We start from the raw sequence: 20,811 nt of genomic DNA, 5'->3' as shown, positions 1-20,811 counted from the left end.
ACGTATTTAATGATATACTTTGCAGGATATTAAAGCTTATTCCTGTCTCTCCCTTTCTTTCATACACAGACAAAAGCAGAAAAAGAGCAAACATTCACAGCCACTACACATTTTTTAAAAAAGGGCACCTTTCTGTTTATTAAGTGTGTTTCATTTTCCTGAGATTACCCAGTGAGCTAACCAACTGGAATTACCTCTCCCCATTTGTTTTCTGGCAAAAGTTAAAACTTTCTGTTGAGCTTTGTAGACTGCATCATTTTACTCAACCTAATTAAAGTACTAAAAGTGAAGTGATACTCTTAACACGAGAATGCATTCACTGAAATTCAGTTCCAGAAGTAGAGTACATATTTGCTTCACGGTGTGTCTGAGTGTATGTACCTACCTGAAGAAACTGTGATTCTCCACACAGACCTTCCACAGCTTCTTGGCAAATCGATGTTTCTCGAGTTTGAATCCCACTGTGCTCTCAAACTGCTCTGTCTGTGAAAAAAGCAAAAAAGAAATTTTTAATTTTTAATCTATATCAACATATGTACAGAATGCAATGTGTGGCTTGTTATGTCAATATACATCTAAAATCTTAGTTTTTATAGCCTGTGTGTACAAGTACGCATGTGGGTGGAAACATACCTCTCCTGGTCTGATCTTAATGTAGAAGTTGGTTCTCTTATATGAAATCTTGAGTATTTTGGGCCAAGCAAAGCGATTTATCCGAAGTCTGTCTTTGTAAACTAGAAGCCCGTTGGCGCACACACCTAACATGATGTCCACACCATCAGAATCCTGCCACAGCCAGATACAAATGGAAACAGAATACATTTTATTGCAAAAGGATTAACTGTGAAACATTTGTATGTGCTGCATTTTTGTCTAAACCAAATCATACTGTACATCAACTGATTTCCAAAATAGCCTGCGAAAGGTCAATAGAAACTCAATTACCAGAGACACAAATGCTGTCATGTAGCTGTAACATAGTTAGTTGGCACACTAACTCACCAGCAAGCTTTTAAGTCCAAACCCATCTAGTAATGGTAAGTGGGTATTGATTATGGGAGTGAATTAGCACAGGGGAAATCCGTTGGACTAATGGACAAGGCAATATGTTGATAATGGACAGTTTTACTGGGACAAAAACAAACAGGCATCACATGACCTTGTCATGCTATTAGCGAGTCATTGATATCTATATTTGTGCTGTAACAACAGACGCATTTTAAATGCTTTGGCACACATCTACACAATGAATTTAGCAGAAAAAACTCTTCTCGTTGATTTCTGTCATTTCTCTTAATGACTAATGCAGCTTTGGAGGCTGCAACAGAAAGATAATGATAACCTTGTTACTAAGGTTACTGGTAATCACCATCATTCACCTCATTCTTGAAAAAGAAGGTCTCAATTTTGGAAGTAATGAAACATTTTTTTAATGTTACCCACTAGATGTAATCCCACTAGAATTAAAAAAGGCAGAAGAATGGTTGAAATGTGTTAAATGTAACTTTTTCTTATATATAGAAAAAAATTACTTGTACTTGTTCAACATTATAATAATCTGATCTTCTGAAGGGGCTTCTATTTGCATCTCAGTGTTATGAAACTTAAACAAATTAATGGCACGGGACAGAAAAAAAAAAAAGTGCTGCTCTTATCTTTTCCTCTAGCTCTCTTTCCCCCTGCTGCACTTAAGTGAAGCGTGCTCTAAAAGGACACTGGCCTCTTTCTCCAGCTCAAAGATGTGTTGTATCTCACTCTGACCTTATCTTGGTCCCTCATTTCTTTGTCTCCTCTCTATGTCCCCAGTCTCTCATCCTCTCTTTCTATTTCAAGAATCACTCTCTCACTCATGCATATTTCCTTTTTTTTCCCCTTCTCGTTTTGCACAAAGACCCATAAACATACTCAGACACAAATGGAAACATGCACGCACTCCGCTGATGACCTGCTATTCCAGTGAGAGATACTGGCTGTTCCCATGGCAATGGCCTCCCTGAGTGTTTGTACAGCTGACACACACACAGAAAAAGGCAGTGACACAAACATGCAGACACACCAACACACTTGTCCCACAAAGAAACTGTGCTAATCCCCAGTTGCCAGCAACAGAGCAGAGCATAGGAAAGCAGAGGACAAGAATTCATTTGTACCTTAGCATGATGCAGATCCACCCCATACATGGACAGTTTCTTGGCATTTTCTAGAAACTGGGTGTCAGCCTGTGCTGGTGTCATTCCCCTAAACACACAGAAAAGATTACATATAAGTAATAACTTTGGTTATACAGTACACCACTACAGAATAAAAATTAGTGTACTTCATAATTCTTTCTGACAACATGACTCTGTTTCCTCTGACCTGTGTGACTTGTGGAGTTCAAGTATTTTCTCCTCCATCTCTTTGTTCTGATTGGGTGCAAAGGTCAGCTGACTGATGTAGTTCAAAGGTCGAGGTTGGTCCAGATCATAGTCACCCATTTCCGCCTGTGTACAGTACCAATACAGGACAATGATAAGCAGAGCCACATCTGGAAACAGCATATTTGCCAGCTCCTTACCCACCTACACACCACATATCCATAGACAGAGTACTTTACCTGCAATGTGTATGATCCCAGGAGCGCATGAGTGACAAATGAGCAAGGCAGTCGACCAGAAGCAACATCTTCACGAAGCTGCAGACACAACAGGTACCTGTAAGGAAAAAAAATGGAAAAAGTTACTGGGTTTTAGTTGAATGTAATTTCAATCACAACAAGTAAAGATTATCTTTCTTCCAACTAAATTTGGCTCCATTGTTCATTGTAAAAAAAAGTGTGATGTGTGTAGCCAAATTGCCTTCTCTTGTGGGTCAGCTTATAGAGATTAAATATCGTTGTTGGTGTCATATAATTTTCTTAGTATTGTGGTACACTGACTGGTTCAGCAGGACAACCCTCAGTCTAATCCTCACAGACTCAAACTGTACTGCAACTGCGTTGCATAACATTCACATTTGCAGTTAGCAAACTGTGAGGTTGTGTGGATTTTCAACAGCAAAAGCTGTCCCCTGGAAAGGTTATGAACAAATTCTTTGTGTGAGTGGAGCTTCAGACATCTGATGAATGAATGATGCTGTCGGAAAATGTCATTCAAAGTCATTCTAGCAGTATTGACACTTGCTATGATGGAGAGTTAAACCTTAGTCATCCAGTTACTTTGCTTCTCTTCACTGATCTGCCTTATTGCCCCTGGACAATACTCTTTTTTCACCATGTTAATATAGGTAACTGCACAAATCAAAATTGCGTGTGCCTGTGTGTGTGTGTGTGTGTGTGTGTGTGTGTGTGTCCTCAATTAACCTTTTGCTACACCCATCAGACAAGCTGTTCGCTCCATTAGACATACACTTCACCCTAAATGCCGTGTGTGTGCATATGTATAAATTCAAATGAATTGTCAATGTTCGCAACAGCAGCGTGTGAGAGAGGTCACACAAGGTAATTACCTGAACAGAATTATCACCTATTTCTGCTTTTTTTTTTGTCCTTTCAGCTTATCCTGTGAGTTCAGGGTCGGCACAGCGGATCATTGTCTGCATTTTGATTTGGCACAGTTTTTACCCCGGGTCCACTTCCTGACTCAACCCACCCCAATTTCTACCGGGCTTGGACCGGCTGGGCATGGGAATGGGCTGTTAGGTTCAGTGTCTTGCCCAGAGACACTTCAACATCATATGTTGAAGCTGTTGTACAGCAAAAATCATTTAGTTATAGGATATAGGAGTAGTTTATTTTTTTTATAGAATATGGTGGAACCCGAAAACAGAGCTAATAGGGAGAGTGAGTGGTAAGAGTGTGAGTATTTATCAGATAGAAAGAAACAAAACTTATTAGGACTGTCATTCGATTTAAACTTTTATTTGTGATTAACTGCAGACTGTCCCTAGTTAACACTTCTTATCTACTCAGAATTTGCTGTGAAGAGACATTTTAATTTTTTTATATTTTTACCAGCATAAGAGTGGACACAAGGCACTGTGATAATAACTTGGTAAAGCTAATGAACTGAAAACTGAGTGAAAATAAGGATGGAGGTAGATCAAGCGTAAGATACAGACAGGTGTTATAACTCACTGTGGTTAACAGATTCATGTGTTGCGTTGACATGACCATTTTGCAAATATGCCTGCATCTGTTTGCCCTAAAATAAATACATTATTATGTTACTCTGTGTCTGCTGGAGGCTAATGTTATCCTGTGTAAAAAGGCAAACACTACATTTGCTAAAATACATTTTATACGGAGATAATATGCAACTCTGGTAAGAGCTGGTTCCACTTCCCAAAACGGCCATCAAAACTATATCAGTGCAGATCGAAATAAAGGTTGGAACATCTCTGGCCAGTGTGTTTGCATGTACCTGGTAATGTCTTCAGTAAGCAGTGAGGGTTCAGGAGGGTAGAACTTGACGTTGAATGCAAACTGCCAGTTGTTACCTTGAGAAAAGGAAACTGTTACTCATTGTGATTTACAGCACACTAACATTACACATTAGCTTCTGATTAATTAGTACATGAGGATACAATTGGGTGCAAAAGTTTGCATCCCCTTATTTTTAAATGGCAAAAATATTAAAACAAAGAATTTGAATTTTAACACAAAATGCAAACTTTTCCATATTGACATTCTTCATTATTTTACTGTGATAAACGAATTTATAAATGAACTTGATGTAACATTGATGATGTAACATTTGTACTAGCTGATTAATATTGTGTTGCTGAAATGTTTTTTAATAATAATAATAATAATATAATAATATTAACATTTTTGCAATTTCAAAACCCCACTGTATTCTCACATACTTAGGGATTAATAGCAAAGGAATCCCTATGAATTTCATATCAGCACTGGGAGGTCTGTATATCTATTTGTTTAACTTTCTGTCCAATTCCACCCATCCCACCCATCTGTGTTTGGGAGACAGACAGAGACAGACAGAGACAGAGACAGAGACAGAGACAGAGACAGAGACAGAGACAGAGAGAGAGAGAGAGAGAGAGAGAGAGAGAGAGACAGAGAGAGAGAGAGAGAGAGAGAGCTCAGCGGGTGTGAGAGAGGGCAAGTAAAGCACAACAGCTTTTAGAAAACACTAAGCTTGATACATCCCACACGCATTCAGACAAAAACATGTATGACATCTGGTATTACATAATGTCATTCTAGCTGAACCAAAGAGCAAACTAATCTTAATCACAAGCAAAAACAGGGTCGCCACAAAAGATATCCTCACTGATGTTTCTCTTGTTGTGGCTTATGGTTTCCTTTAGGAAATCGCTAATTTCATTTAAGTCTCCATTTGGCTCTAGTTTTCTATTCTCATTCCCACAGGAGGCTTTATTGCCACGCCAGCCACCCGTTCTACTTCCAGCCTGTCTTCATAGCTTGACTCAACCCAATACACACAAACGACATAATACGGACATCACATGATCAAAAAAATTTATCCCATAAAAGTTGACATCACATCATGACCAAGACTTAATTCTCCTCCAAGGTCAGAGACACATGCACCTACACAAACATGCACAAGTAGACAACCACCATTCATCACATACAGACACACAAACACATGTACACACAAGGACCGGAAGGATGGGGAACATTTCAACATCACATGGAGAAACTAGGCAATGTGATGCATTATTTTTACAGTGGTAATTATAGAATAACACAGTTATTCTGTTGCAGTCTGTGCGTGTGTGTGTGTGTGTGTGTGTGTGTGTGTGTGTGTGTGTGTGTGTATTCCTGTATAAAATATGTCTTGTTGGCAGTAGTAAGTGCTCTGGAGTCTCTTGTGACCATTTCTTTTATACAACTACATGCCACCCATCAATTCTCTGCACCTTCTATAGTATTTATTCACACACATACACACACGGCATATACCTAACCTTCCAGGGTACACTGTACTCATCCTGGCATCACCCTCACTGTGTGTAAACATATTCATAGATTAACTCTCAGAGAATCTGAATTGAAATGGCTGCCAATGCACCATGGCACACTCTGACACAATCTAAGTAATGAGACAGGTTAGTTTTATTATGGAGAGGACATGAGTGCTGCTGTTAAACATTACCAACAGCCACAAGCTCTGCTGAGGTATACTGAGGGGATTAAATTCAGCCTGTTCAGATTGAGTGCCTGGTTTCCAGTGATATTGTGCATGACTTCAAAGGCGAGACAAAATCTTTTTCACATTTTCACAAATTGATGTTTTACTTGCAGTAATGCTGTGGTTAGACTTTGTGGTATTTTTTACAACATCAAAATAAACAAAATCATTAGAATTTATACAACTGAGCAGAATTTGATGACTTTTAGATGATTCTATTTTCTTTCTGTGGCTCTTAGCATCTTCAAGGAGCTGTACCACTTCTGCTTTTTTTTATTTGTAACTTTACATCTAAACTACATATGATGGAGAATACTTTTTCTTCCAAATGCCAAAAAAAAAACAAAACTCTCACATCCAGACAGGAGTATTATAGATATCTACGTTAAATTATGGGCCAATATAGGCAGCAGTTTGACTGTTTCAAAACAGTTTACTGACCCCCCCCAAAACAGGAGGAATTTATGTATATGTCCCAGCACAGTATGTAGTGACGAAGAATTATGACGTCCAAGTACAGACCAAGTATAGCCAAGTAGTGTCAAACATGTAATTTGTATGTTACTGTGGCTGTAAACATACAGACAGAGGCATGCAACTTACATGAACACAGGCATACATGATAATACAGTCATTCTCTTTCTGTATAAACATTTAGGGAAGACAAATGTACACAAATGAATCTGTGGACCCAGATGCAGATCATTCATCCGAAAACCACAAGCACACACACGGACACAGCCACAAAAACACTGGCATGGATGTACACCACAGAGTCTATGAAGCTCACACATGGAACCACACAATCTGCACACACCCAAACATAACTACTTCACATGTGCTAATTGTAAAATAACAATAAACCTATATTACAGTGGTTTTTTCCCCCGTTTCTCTTAAAAGTACAACCTAAACGTTAAGTCTGTTTTAATGCTAGCTTCGAGTTATATTGCACAAAAAAAAGCTGCGAGAAAGCAAGAGAAATAGGTGTAAAGGTATGGGTTATAACCACATTGCATAAATGCCTTATGCAACTCTTCTTAAGGCAACACACAAGCTAACTCCAAAGAAAACACATGAAATGACAGACTGCAGAATGAGTAACTTGATTAACGTAAACTCTACACCGACACCTTGACCCGCACTCATAAATTAACACCAGTTATTAAAGAGATGTATAAATAATGAAGCCGAGTGATCACGCTCTGGTTACCTCTTTCATGCTGCCAGACTGCTGTCAATTAGTTTCAGATGTCTCTGGCTTTGTTTGACTTAATTGTGATGGTTCAGATATATTATTAATTTAATATTTTAAAGCTTATTCATTCCCTTTTGGCTGAGAAGCTGGGGCTCGGTTTTATGTGAAACACTTGCATTATTGAGACAGCATGAAGGAGATATGTAAAGGGTGGGTGGTTGGTTGGGTGGATGGATGAGCCGACCAGCACAATTTTGAAGAATCCAGAAAAAGGAAAAAGCATGATTTGATAAGTAAAACTTACTGCGTATCTGTCTCTTAATTTCTTTAGTGGGATCCAACCAACACTGAAGTGAGCAAAAAAAAAAAAATGAATCAGACAGTCACAGAGCCAGAAGACATCAAACCTCCATCACAAAACAGTGTGAGACACTGTACAGACATCCATGTCTGCAGCCTCTGTGTGTTACATTACTGAGTTATTGGCATACAGTACATCCTGTGTATGTTTACATACCTTCTGTTCATGGCTATCCTTGTATGTCAGACCAAAGTAGTCTTTTTCCAGAAGATTAAGGTGCTCACAAACCTTAAAAAATAGGAACTGACCCTTAGCACGTTTCTGTAGAGTGAGATAGGAGACAAAAGTAGAGAGAATGAGATTCCGACACATCGAGTAAAATTACATTTGGATAGAAAAGGAGTTACTATATAATGTTTACAGTTGTCATTCACAAATGTCCCTTTCAAGCCTGAAAAAGTGAAATATGAGCACACCACAAAAGATCTAAACTCATTTGGTCAAGTAAAACACTTTGAAGTTAGTGTCAGTAGCTCTCAATCAATGAATCTCTGTTCCATCATCTGCATCTGTTTTTATTATTCTCTTGCTCAGTCTCTCCATCTGTCTCTGGGTGACACATTCTTTCATAAGGCCAATGGCAGCCCAGGCCATGAAATCCTCCACATTCAACTATGACAATGACAATGACATTTAGCACACATCCATGCCACCGTGAATAAGTGTGCACGCACGCCAACACACAGTGAGTGGCGCCTTTGAACAAGCAGAAGGTCAGACACAGACAGGGTGGGGGGGGGGAAGAAAAAAATAATCAAATAATTCTCATTTCTTTTCAGTTAGTCAGCACAGCTTCAGTGTGACATTGGGGCAGAAACAGAGAGTGTAAATACGCAGCCAGACATACAGACAGGGCAGGGAGGGTGATGAAACTGGAAGGAAAGAGGATAAAAGAGTGCATTTTTCCTCTTCTCCTGGGACGGCTGAAAACATCTGTGGCATTTTCCTATTACTGTTCAGACACATGCACCACATACACACACAGTGTAGTTGCATTCTGAACGCCTGAAGAATGTGACCTTTCAGAGTTTCTGTGTCTGTGACAGTGTGCCTCCAAAAGCAAGGCAGTGCATAGTCACAAATGTTTGGGTGCCTGTACAACAATGATATGAGAGGCTTTTCCAAATGCGGATGGTTTACCAGATCAGAGCTCTTTCCATTTTGCCAAGTAGCTCCTCATTTCCTGTATAAATGTCACAACTGAAGAAAAATCTAAAGAACTGAGTTATATATGCTTAACAATGAACATATATGAAACCATATAATGATTATATAAGAGCCTGAAAGATATAATGGTCTTTATTCAGAATAAACATAAAGCATTAATTTTACTACCCTAGTAACTTTGCCCAATGAACCCAGTAACTAAATACTCCCCGACTCATGTCAAGTCCTAAAACCTAATGAATTTCTATGTAATAGTACTTAAAACCTGTGACACAAAAATTCTGCTGAAACCAATGTTAATGAAATTCCTACATGCAGCATTAAGAACCTGTGACACTAGGACTTTCCTTTGACATCCACTATTAAATAGAATCGGGCAGTACAACATATGTGTTTTAAGTTATTACTTACATTTAATGCCATCAGTTAATAAATAGGATAGATGACCAATAGAAGAATGGACCGGGAGATTGCACGCGCGAGTGTGTTTGTGTGTTGGAGGCCTGCAGGCCAAAACAGAAAATTTAATCTCTGGAATGCATTGTGCATCTCTCCCTCTCTCAATCTAACTATGCCAGTGTGTGGAGGGAGCGATCGATGGTTGGATATGTGTGTGAGCACTTTAGGACAATAGCAGCTAGTTGCAGTATCAGCGTTATCTGTTGCAAGACAAAGCAGCTACTGTTCAAAGGACCACAGACTCTCACAGGCACACTGCTGGGCGTTGGCATACTGTAGATTACATTGCAGGTTTGCTACAGTAAAGATGCCAGTGAAAATTCCCAGACGAAATAGCAAGATACAGACCTGAAAAATGCTCACTGTTCTATAAAGGGGTCTATGAACCAGGCACTTAACTGTTAAGAGTTCCACAGGACCTGCACAGTGTCTATTCTTGGAAGTCTCCCAATGGATATAAGTGTGGGAATGTGAGCAGGGGAACCACTAAAAATGTGCATCCTACATGGGAAACAAGTTTTTGGTCCCAAGTTATAGTTAAAAGGAGAAGAACAAACATGTACACTGGCAAGTTAAGGTTGAAAATGCCTAGATGCTGATGCTTATTATCTGTTGATGGTTTTATTTAATCAAATAGTTGTAAATGGATCACAAAACACAAAAATGAACGCTTCCTTTTTGAGTATGTATGTTCAAATTAAATTTGCATGTTAAACTTTACTTTCATAAAAAAAAAAAAAAAAAACAACTTACATTTGCAGTAATAACCTGACAAATAAATTGCATTCTACTGATCAGTTTTTACAGATATTGCAGTGTGATTTTCTTCCTGTGTTTTCTATTGAAGACGTGGGAAAAAATCACACTGTAACACAATAACTTCTCAAAGATCTGCTGTCCTGTTAGGCAGTGATCTGGAACTCTTTGGTCCAGCTTCTCCCACCCCAGCTCGATGGGATTTCAGATCTGCTTATTGAGCCATCACCGAGAGTATTCGCGCAGCTATGTTCTTTTCCAGATAATTCTTACACAACCAGGAAGAAAGCAGGAAGGTCGCGATCTTGCTGAAATATAAAGTTATCCCTAATCACTCTTTCCCCAAAGAGAATGGGAATGCTTCTTCAGTATGTAGTGCTGTCAATGCTGATTCAGATCACCCACTTTTCCATGGCCAAAGTATTTCCAGATCATCACATTTCCACCTCCATGCTTCACTGATGGTGTTAGGTAGGAGTCTTTCATCTTTTCATGAGCTCTCCATCTGATACATGTTTTTTTGCTTGGCTCCAAACACTTTAAACTTCGGGTCGGCATGACTATGTTTCCGACATCTAAAGTCCACTGTTGCATCTTGGCCCACTGAAACCTTTTCTTACAATTTGCCAAATTTAGTAGGGTTTCTTTCGTGGCAACTCTGTCCATGAGGCCAGCTGAGCCAAATGTCTTGTGCACAATTTCTGTGCACACTGGTTTCTCTCGTTTTATTCAATGATGCAGCCAGTTCAGGAGCAGTAAAGCATCTTGTGTTCTTAGGTGGATGTGCATGTGGGCCTTTTACTGCATCTTCTTTCCTGACTGGATACAATTGAAGCATGTCTATGGAGATTATAATGGACAGTATAGTTGATTTTTTGAACCTTTTGTGATCCATTTACAACCACTGAATTGACAACCATCACCAAAATGATAATAGGAATACATAGGTTTGTAGGATTTTCCCAAATTTTTCTTGCAATGTAAACGGAGAATTAAGTAACAAAACAACAATGGAGACACAATTCTAGTCAAATTACTCATTTTGCTCCCACATTAAATTACTAACTGTTAAAGTAAATTAAAAACCTCTGTCTCTCATTCAGTCGTTTATGGATCTCAAAACCCAGAGATATCTTTCTAGATTAAATATTATTTTTTATGTTATTGTTAAAGCAAAATCCCTGTGACAACAATGTAAACAGCATGTTATGCTATGAGGGTTTCTATGTATGTTTGAGAGTTTGTGGAGCGGATGTAGGGGACGTGTTTTTTAAGAGTAGCAGATGCAAAAAACTAATCTGGTAGAACCCTAATAATCTGCAGTGTGTGTGTGTGTGTGTGTGTGTGTGTGTGTGTGTGTGTGTGTGTGTGTGTGTGTGTGTGTCCCAGTCACCAGACAGGCCCCTGCAGGGTGCTCTTTTATCCCCTTAAACCACACCCAGCAGGTGCTTCTACAAAAACTGCACTTTGAGTCAGAAAGTTAAATACGTGGAATAAATAACTGGCAAAAGAATGTAAGCCGAACAATGTGCAATTCCTCTATGTTGATAAAAATACCAATAAAAGCATTTGATTTTCTGTTGTCATGTACGGTGTAAAGAGGGTTAGTCTCTAATCGACTGAAGTAGTCACAATAAAAAGAAAAAATGCTTTTAGTCAGAGGGACTATTTTGTGTTGCACTAGCGCTCCCTTAAATTGGAATCCCGTCCTTTTAAAACAATATGTTTAGAACACAACTGCACTTTAGGAACATTTTAAATTCTGTGAACTTGTGTCTACAGCCTTACCTCCACCTCACAGGTGAAGTCAGTCCCATCCAGGAGGGTAACATGACACACTACCAGCTTCATCTTGGGCTTCCTTGTCAGGCTAAGAGGAGACTGAAAAATGGATGTCTGGCCTTCTTCTTCTCCTTCAGCTTCTGACTCTGCCTCCTTTTTTTTCTGTTCCTCTGCTCCTTTGTCGTCTTTTGTCTCCTTGGTTTCTTCTGAAACTTTCTCAGCAGTCTTTTCCACCTTCTCTTCCTTGGCAGGCTGAGTTGGCAAATTGCAAAGACAAACAACAGGAACTATCAAACCACAGATGCACACACAGGTTTCCCCCACTGTAGCTGTTGCACAATATGTCCAATCTACTGGAACACAAAATTTGTTCAGCAGAATGAAGGAAATCGCCTAAAACCAAACTGCAAAGTAAGAGGACCCACAGTTTGCTCTATAGCACTCTCGTTTTGTAAGTCCCCTTCTAGTCTCAATTTGTGCGTAGAAAGTGCAGGCATTTCTTTTGGCCTGGTTACTGAAATGTTGATGTCACTGGGTGGGCCTGGGTGGCTTGATGTGATCACCGAATGGAACAGCTTAAGTGTGTGCATGTGTTTGAGAGAAAATGCTTTGTGTGTTTCTTTCTTTTCTAGCTATGCAGCACTTTTAAACAATCATCAGACTACTTTGCTTATCTATCTACAGTAACAACATCTCATCCCTGTGCTTCTTTGTTCTATGGGAAAATTAGTAACTCAGTGCAGTGCATGTCCAAAACAATACATAGCTGTCTGGCGTAAGAGGAAATTTGTTTAGGCAAAATACTTTTGACCAGCTTCATGCTGGGAAACAAGGTTGGTGGTGGCTTTCAATATGGTTTTTAGTTTTGGTGACAAGAGTGTCACAAAGAAAGCAATAGCTAATGAAAAACAATGTTAAACTGTTGCTTTAAGAAGTGGGTGGTTTTCTATTCATGCACTCAACATTATCAGCACCTGGCAGTTCCCAGTGACTGGGCTACAGACTGATACCAGACATCATAACATTAGCTAATGGTCCAAAAAGAAGCAATTTGATTCAGCGTAAAAGCTAAATAATGACGACATAATTTATGTACAATTACAAGCTACTTTACTTTCTAATTTATATACTATTTAATAAACCTTTAAAAACATGTATGAAGACGCAGGGAGAAGGATGTCACAATCAAAACATATGAGTTGCTCAAGTCATTCTTCTTAAGCAGAATACACTTTGACCACCTGTGTACTTTAGCTCAATATGTGTATTGCTGGGGTGTGGAGAGAGCAATTACAGAAACACGTGACCCATACCTCAGTGTCAGCACTGGCGTTGGAATGAGATTCTGCCTCTTTTTCCTTTACTTGTTCGGACCTTACTGCCTCTTCCTCTTCCACTTCCTCTGTGTGACCATTTACTTCTGGGGCAGGCCCTTGCTCTTCCTGTGTCACCTTGCTAACGGCTTCCTCTGCTGGTGGGACCTCCTTGGTTGGGGAGGTCTTCAGGAGTCATTATGGGGGAAAAAATCACATTAAAAAGCCTATTGAGGTTGTCATTAATTTAGTTTCAGCTGTGCTAGTAATATGCAAAAATGACTGTCTTGGCTATACATTGATTGTGAATTCACTGCACCTGGCTTTGAGATTTTTGCTTCTTAATCCATGTTGGCAGGTATCGAGATATTCCTTTTCCCTCTTTCGCCTTCTCGTTTTCTTTTTCCTCTCCCTCTGCGTTTGCCACTTCCTGGGTTTCCTCTTTTGCCTTTTCTGATTTGTCTGACTGAGCAGCTGACTCCTCAGCTTTCTCCTTCACCTCTGTCTCAGAGCCTGCTTCTGTTGTCATGGTGACACGTTGACCTGAGAGTGATGCAGATCTTTTAGATTTGATTAAATATGTAACATATCACATAGTGACACAATTACTATTAATATAATACATATATATTTTTATATAGGCTTAGTCCCACTGGTTCATCATCTTTAAGGATATGCTCATAAATAACCTTTCATATAATAGTTAGGGCTTGTTTTGGCTCATAATATAAGACAAATAGCTGTAAAAAAATCTGCTAGCCTCACTGATTTTGGCACCAATAAAAATGTATTATGCTATTTCAACTATCTTTTATAAATGAGGCCACATTATTTTGTCAGTAAGAACATTTAAGGTTCCTGTTAAAAAGACAGTCAACAAATACAGGTTGGTTTAGTTATAAAACTAGTAGGTACTTGTCATGCCGGCAATACAATACCAAATTAAATATGTTAGAATTATTACATTTGCCAAGTCTGGTCCTTTGGCTCACAGCTAGCGCATGAGCTCATAGCTGTTTGAAATATTAGCTCTTGAGCTGTCCTGTTTCTCTCACTCAAATACACAAATTTATACACAGTTTAGTATGTCATTATGTCAGAGTTTCATATGGGTCAACAGCTCATGAGCTGTTGTAAGCAGATACACACACAGGTTTGTATTTTTATTCTTGCTGGGACTTTCATTGACATAATCCAATCCCAACCTCTTTACTCTAACCCTAACCATTACAGATGTCATTTGGCCAAAAGTCCCTATAACACCAAAACGTCCTAATAGCGATGGTATGGACACAAAATTTGTCCACACAAGAAAATAAAGACATGCATGGTGAGCATACAAACACACCCACACAGAACAAGGGATGTTTTACTCAATTCTTAATATGTGAGTCATTAGATTTACTCTGCAGCTGTGGTCAACACACAAACACTCTTCAACCCAAATATGTTTCACAGTGTTGTCCACACACCCAATCGAGACCACGGATACAATTATTCAGCATGACACTAATTTTGTTGAAAACATCATATGACCATGACAGTGGTCCAGAAGGGATGTCGAGACTAGAATGAGGCATAAAAGTGTCTACCTGCATGAAGAGACTGTTTTAGTCTGCTGCGTGTTTGACCATAGAGAATCAGCTCCAGGCTGAAAGTTAGGCGTGATTTATACTCCATTAAGTTTTTACAATTCACTCCCCTTTTAAATGTTGTCTTGCTAACCCTGTTTTTACTCATAAATCACACTCTAGCTCAGTCTAGCCTTCTACTTCTCACTCTATTATGCATTAGGGTGTCTGCATTTTAGACTCTCCATCCAGCCAGTGAGATGTGCCTCATCAGACAGGAGGACTTACACCACTGTTTCTTTTTCAAAGCCCAACTGGCTGCAGCACCTGATTAAAATATTTCACAATTTCTATAAACTCCAAATTCCAGCTTTCCAGATGCAGCATCTGTATTTCACTGTATTTACATTTTACTATGTCTCTCTTGGAATCTTCCTGTTTCTGTCTTACTCTCTACACTGCTACCTTTAATAAGAGATGACACACTTAGGCACACACACAGTGCAGCAGCGCTGTGTAGGGAGGGGGCGGGAATAAAAATAGAACAGGTCTCCTTACGCATGATTGGCTAATGGTACAGGGAGGGGATCAGGAGAGATGGGTAGAGAGGTGTGTATGTAGGTGTGTACAGCTGTGACAGGCTATATGCATTGTTTACATAAGGATAACAAAAGACAAATACTACTGACTGCTCTCTTATCATAGGACATACCATCAATAAATATAAAAAGGTATGGGGCTGCTGTTCCTCAGTATCCTTTAGGTCAACAAAGTAAATGAAAAGCCAAATAAAATTCAATGTCTGTCTTTAATGCCTCCCTCCTCACTCAACCCCAAGCCCACTTGGCTCCTACTAAAGTAACCACTAGGTTAACGTTCACAGGATGGGAAAATTCAGATGTAGATGACTGTCAACGACCTCTGTGAAAGGTTTGTAACATGCTCAGGCTGCCATCTGTGTAGGCGGGGGGTCCAAATAAATTTTAAATCAGGTATTAAACAATGTACTCAGTCTCTGTTCAGTGTCTTCTAAAGTAAAGTTATCAAAAAAGGTCTCTTAGTTACTGGAGGTCCCACTCTGCTGAGACACTGTGTTTCTCAATGGACTGGCTCACTCTCTGTCTGTGTGTGTGTGTGTGTGTGTGTGTGTGTGTGTGTGAGTGTGAGTGTGTGCAAGAGAGAGGAAGAGTTGGCATCAGAATCCAGCTTTTTTGAAAGATGTTCGTCACGGCCACTTAGGCCGGCTTTATACTGGCCCTCTCACTCTACAACTCTTTAACACCAGGAAACGTTGTTCTAACTCTCACATCTTTCTAGCCCACATCTCCCCATCTCGTTCTTTCTGCCTTCCTTTTTTTTCCCTTAATACTAAATCTCTGTACTCATCTCCTCTCTCATTCCCTTTCTACTGGGTCCCCTTTCAATTTACCCCAATTGACTACTAGCATTATCTCCCCCTTAAACCCCTCTTCTCTCTCTCTCTTCTTCCCACAGTCCATTTAGAAAATAGCTGTGACATTATTACAGACTCTCATCATATAGAAACATAAACACACACTAAATTAGTAATGTGTTAAAAATCATCTGTACTTCTGACAGCCAAAAAATATTTATCACTACAAATGCGACAGCACTTTCATATAAATGGGGTCAAATGCAGATTAAACGTGTTTTAAACAGACCTGCAGCACAAACTCATGGCCTGTATGAAAGTGGCTGAACTATTATCAGATGTTGTGTGTTCTGTTATTTCAGCAAGTATCTATTCAGGCAGCATTTGTACTGTGGTTTAAGTGTTGCAATGTTTACCCAACATATTTCACAGCCATTTAGTTCTATTTAAGTAACTTAGTTGTCCAAAAAGACAAAATAAATCTCTGCAGATCCATGCTGAACACAAACACACAGCCTATCTTACCAGTTCCTTTATAAGAGTTTTGTGAATTTATTCCCACTTCAACTCCAGAATCTTTCTCTCCATCTGTTTCTCTTAAACACTAACAAAGTAAGTCTCAATTTAAATTATTATCTATAAGCTTACATGCTTGGTGGCTACTGGCTGCTAAAGGCAGCTTATTAGTTTTTAGTCTTTAGTTTCAATGTTTTATTCTTGTTTGCTTGAGTCAACTCATACATACATTAATACAGTCTGTATTCAGCAAATGTCTGTTGAACAGCACTAGTTAACTACCAAACATGTAGCTTTTACTTTTTTACGGAGCTTAAAGACATTAATTAGAATTTTCTTTGTACTCCATAAGACAGTAAATCCATCCATTCTGAACCAGCTACAAATACTCTTTTATTTGTTTTAAATGAAGGATTAAGGAGAAGGTTCAGGGGTATGATGGCTACAATTAATAACCTTACCTATTGCTTCCGTTTGTATAAGTCCTTTCTTTTCCCCCCCTCTTCCTTTTACGTCTTCTCACCTCCTGCTTTTCTTTGTTTCTTTCTCACCTTTGTTTTTCTCCTTAATCTCACTTCTGCCTGTTTCTCTCCTTCTTTGACTTTCGTTTCCACCTCTCAGCAAATGCCTGCCCTACAAACTGTCATTGCCATTTTCTCCCCTCCATCCTTGCCTCTCTCTTCAAAACTCTGCGACTGCTTCCCCCGGGACGATCGCTCAGAGAAACGAGGGCAGAAAATGAGTAAAAACATGGGAGGGTGGAGGGGAGTTGGAGGTGGTAAAGACGAGTTTGTGAGAGAGAAGAACGGCAATGGATTACTAATGGACACCCGCATGACAGTTCTGGTTACCGAATATCCATTCATTTAGCACTATAAGGTAGGCTAGTACAGAAAACACCCTCTTTCAAAATAAGTTGATCTTGGAGAGGTTCTCTGAGGAAGAAGGGGAATTAAGATTTGTGTTTCCATACTTTATGTCCTTGGACTGCATTTTACATAAATCCTACAAAAAATTAAAATGCAATAAATATACAGTTGCACATGATAATTGTTTATTGTAACACGAAGGAAGAGGCTCATCCTATCAGATCTTCCTATTTTGACTAAAACACTGCTCATTTTATACCTCAGACTGTAACAAACCATAACACAGTCACAAGACTCAAACAAACACACATTCGACAGCCCCTACATTTCCAACTTTAGTGGTGATTTAAGGTTTGTTATCAAAGCAACAACTACTTCCTGGCATACGGCCAAGAGATACAGTTTAATGCAAGAGAGATTCAAGAGTCAGTGCAAACGTTGAGAAAAGATAGTGCTGATTTACTGGCTTCCCATTTGCAATTATTTACAAAGCAGTTATGTCAACTATTGGGCTGATATAAAAAGTCGACCATCCCACTCTATGGGGCAGAAAGTTGGGGCAGATGTGGGGGGCAAAGGGGGGTGGAACGTGTTTCCATGACAACAACAAATCCCTATGGAGACAAGAGATTACCACAGCAAAAATACAGATTAGTGGACAAGCATAGAAGTGACAATAGAGATTAGAACCATGCCTAAACCCATTTCAAACCACAATAGATCGACAGCAGATATTATATGGTGGAACTACAGCAATTGCAGCAGCTACGTTTCCCTTCTTTCTTTTATCCTCACAAATACACCATACATGATAATTAGGTGGTGTGATTCACAACAGATCTACACCATATCTCTGTGTGTCAAAAAATGGATTCAGCTGCTTCAATGATACGTACTTCTGTACTTACTTATGTAAATTTGATAAAAGCTGAAACCATGTATCTAATTAAAAGAAAGTTCCAAGGTGATGAAAAATAAACTAAACAGATTTGTTTTGCATTGTGTAGAGTAATTACTCTTTTTGGTAAAATCGATTTTATAAAATTGGTAGTGAAAATAAGTATCAATCAGGAACCGGTATCAAAGTCAAGGTGTTGCAATTTCTTTCCCTAATCGTGTCATGCTGTAATAATAAAACACAACCATCAAAACCACATGGGCCTGGATTCAGAGGTCTGGACTAAGGTTGATAGATAACTTGGTCTTTTTTCTAAATGATTCATTTTTTCATCAAACCCCACACAAACACTAAAGCCACCAAGGAATTCCCTGTAATGTATTTGTGTTCTTACTTCACAGGATATCACTTACTTAAGACACCACTGAGATTAGCAGATATGAAAGTATATTTGTGGAGCAGCTTCTTCTCACTGGGTATGAGCAAGGCAGAGCTCAGCCAAGTGTCCCTGTCTGCAGCAGAGAGAGACCAGGCAAAGTCATGTCAAACTTACTCCTCAACTCGACTGGACAACCAATATATAGTAAAGGAAACCAAATCAGGCTTGTCGGCTAATCACTGACTTACATACACCTAAGGTTGTAGGTTATGTAGAGCTGTATATACCTAATGCACCAACTGTTCATTCTAATACACCTTAAGTTCTGGTGGACACTGAGACAGTAGCCTCCACAATTGCAAACCAGGCAGGACCCTTCAGCTGTCAGCAGAGAGTCCCCAACAGAGCAGTCAGAGGAAGACACGGATCAGTAATAGTAACTGATTTAATGTTCATTCTTGTTAAAATTCCCAGTTTCCATTCCATTAAGAGAGATGTTATCGACTCTATGTTGACTTTGCTGTTGTAGATATGGATAAATAAATTTCCACTCAGTGGTAAATTTATTGGGCTCAAACTAAGCCAGTTTGATAAGGCAATGTTGCAATAAATAAAGGTGATAATGATCATTTTGAGCTCACCCTTACAAGATTTTTTTTATTTAGCCAGACCTCACCAATATACCAAATAGGACTGATAAAACAATAAAAAAAAGAATCGTTGAGGGTAAGTTACTGATAAAACGAGCTAATGAAACAAGATATTAGACAAATATATAGTTACACTCCTGAAGTGTAAATACCCAGAGCTGCAATCCAAAATGTATTATCAGTCAGTGCAAAGGGCTTTTAAAATTAAGTAGCATATTGCAGACAATAGTCCATTTACAGTCCAAGACAGCAGAGTAGAATTTGTTCTATTGTAATTGTATTAGTCTTGACCTGATTTGATCAGATCTGATGGGTTGCCAGTTTCAACTGAGAGTCAGTATTTCATAGAGACATTGTTTCTGACAGCTGGTGTAAACGAAGTTCAAGTGGGTTCAGATTTTTTTAAAAACAAACAAACAAACAGGAAATTAATTGGCCTTCTTAGAGCAAAAAGTAATGAATTAAAAACCCAACCAAGACATCCCAAATGTTGAACACTGATGCAACAAGCTAGAAGCTTTTCAAACTATTCTGGCCCATTCCAACATCTGACACTTAGTGAGCCCCAGCTTGGATTTGAAATAACCACACAAATAGTGCTGAATCCTAATCTGTGCTGTTCTTTTCTATGATCTGTTCATCTGTCATGCATTGGCACTGATAAACACATTCGATATGGGTGTGTGTTCTCACAGCCACATTATCTGTCTTTCTCCCTCACACACAAACACACACACTGCTGGTGTGAAAATTCTGAGCATGTCTGTCTCTTTTCATTGCACTCTGATCCTAAAACTGAGGATTACATGAAGGATAATCCCTGTGTATGTTTGAGTGTCTGTCTTTCCATTCATTCCTTCATCTTGCTCTCTATCTCTACTGATATCAAGCTTTCACTGGCTTGAAACAACATGCACTGACATTAAGGCTCACTAAAGTTGCCCTCAGTTTCAGCCTACAGCAAATAAAAGGTCAGCTTGTAAGTAATGCTTACTCGATCAATCATCACTTCAGTTAGTTATTGCTGTCAGCTCTGCCCATGTCCGCAAAAATCTTCAACAACAGGACTCTCTATTCAATTCAGTGCTATTAAGCTAAACTTCTTCAATTCAGGTGCACAAAAACACTACAATACTGTAAGCATATCCCTCACCACTAAGTCCTTATATGCTGATCACGCACAGGCAATGAACTATTGTACTGTTTTGCAAATACAATTAGATGATTATTACTTATTTTAATTATTGCTTGATCTGTTGACAGTTTCTTAACTGGTCCTCCACTAGTTGTGAGAAAAATAATCATCAAATATACAATGTGACACTGAATTGAACATTTTTT

At 39.0% G+C, this 20,811-nt stretch overlaps 2 protein-coding genes across 18 annotated transcripts in view; one reads left to right on the top strand and one right to left on the bottom strand.

The window, feature by feature from the left end:
- Nucleotides 1–20,811, top strand: part of itpkb (inositol-trisphosphate 3-kinase B) — an 86,577-nt gene that overhangs the window by 22,286 nt on the left and 43,480 nt on the right. The gene's annotated exons all lie outside the window — the stretch shown is intronic.
- The window catches only part of epb41l2 (erythrocyte membrane protein band 4.1 like 2), a 47,283-nt gene that overhangs the window by 18,583 nt on the left and 7,889 nt on the right, over nt 1–20,811 (bottom strand). For 14 of the 15 annotated variants that reach the window (XM_067481132.1, XM_067481137.1, XM_067481135.1 and 11 more), the window contains exons 2-12: nt 13,514–13,737; nt 13,195–13,380; nt 11,888–12,133; nt 7,874–7,978; nt 7,661–7,703; nt 4,401–4,476; nt 2,597–2,693; nt 2,359–2,483; nt 2,151–2,238; nt 634–786; nt 386–483 (exon numbers count right to left, since the gene is read on the bottom strand). In XM_067481132.1, the coding sequence (XP_067337233.1) occupies nt 386–483; nt 634–786; nt 2,151–2,238; nt 2,359–2,483; nt 2,597–2,693; nt 4,401–4,476; nt 7,661–7,703; nt 7,874–7,978; nt 11,888–12,133; nt 13,195–13,380; nt 13,514–13,723 (1,427 nt within the window). In that variant the 5' untranslated portion in view covers nt 13,724–13,737. Of the gene's footprint in view, nt 1–385; nt 484–633; nt 787–2,150; nt 2,239–2,358; nt 2,484–2,596; nt 2,694–4,400; nt 4,477–7,660; nt 7,704–7,873; nt 7,979–11,887; nt 12,134–13,194; nt 13,381–13,513; nt 13,738–17,135; nt 17,403–20,811 lie in introns of those variants that run through there. The other variant, XM_067481124.1, reaches the window with a different exon arrangement.

Source organism: Channa argus, chromosome 17, assembly GCF_033026475.1.
Source record: "Channa argus isolate prfri chromosome 17, Channa argus male v1.0, whole genome shotgun sequence".
Lineage (NCBI taxonomy): Eukaryota > Metazoa > Chordata > Actinopteri > Anabantiformes > Channidae > Channa > Channa argus.
Note: the sequence above shows the minus strand (reverse complement) of the source record. Positions and strands in the feature narration are given on the sequence as shown.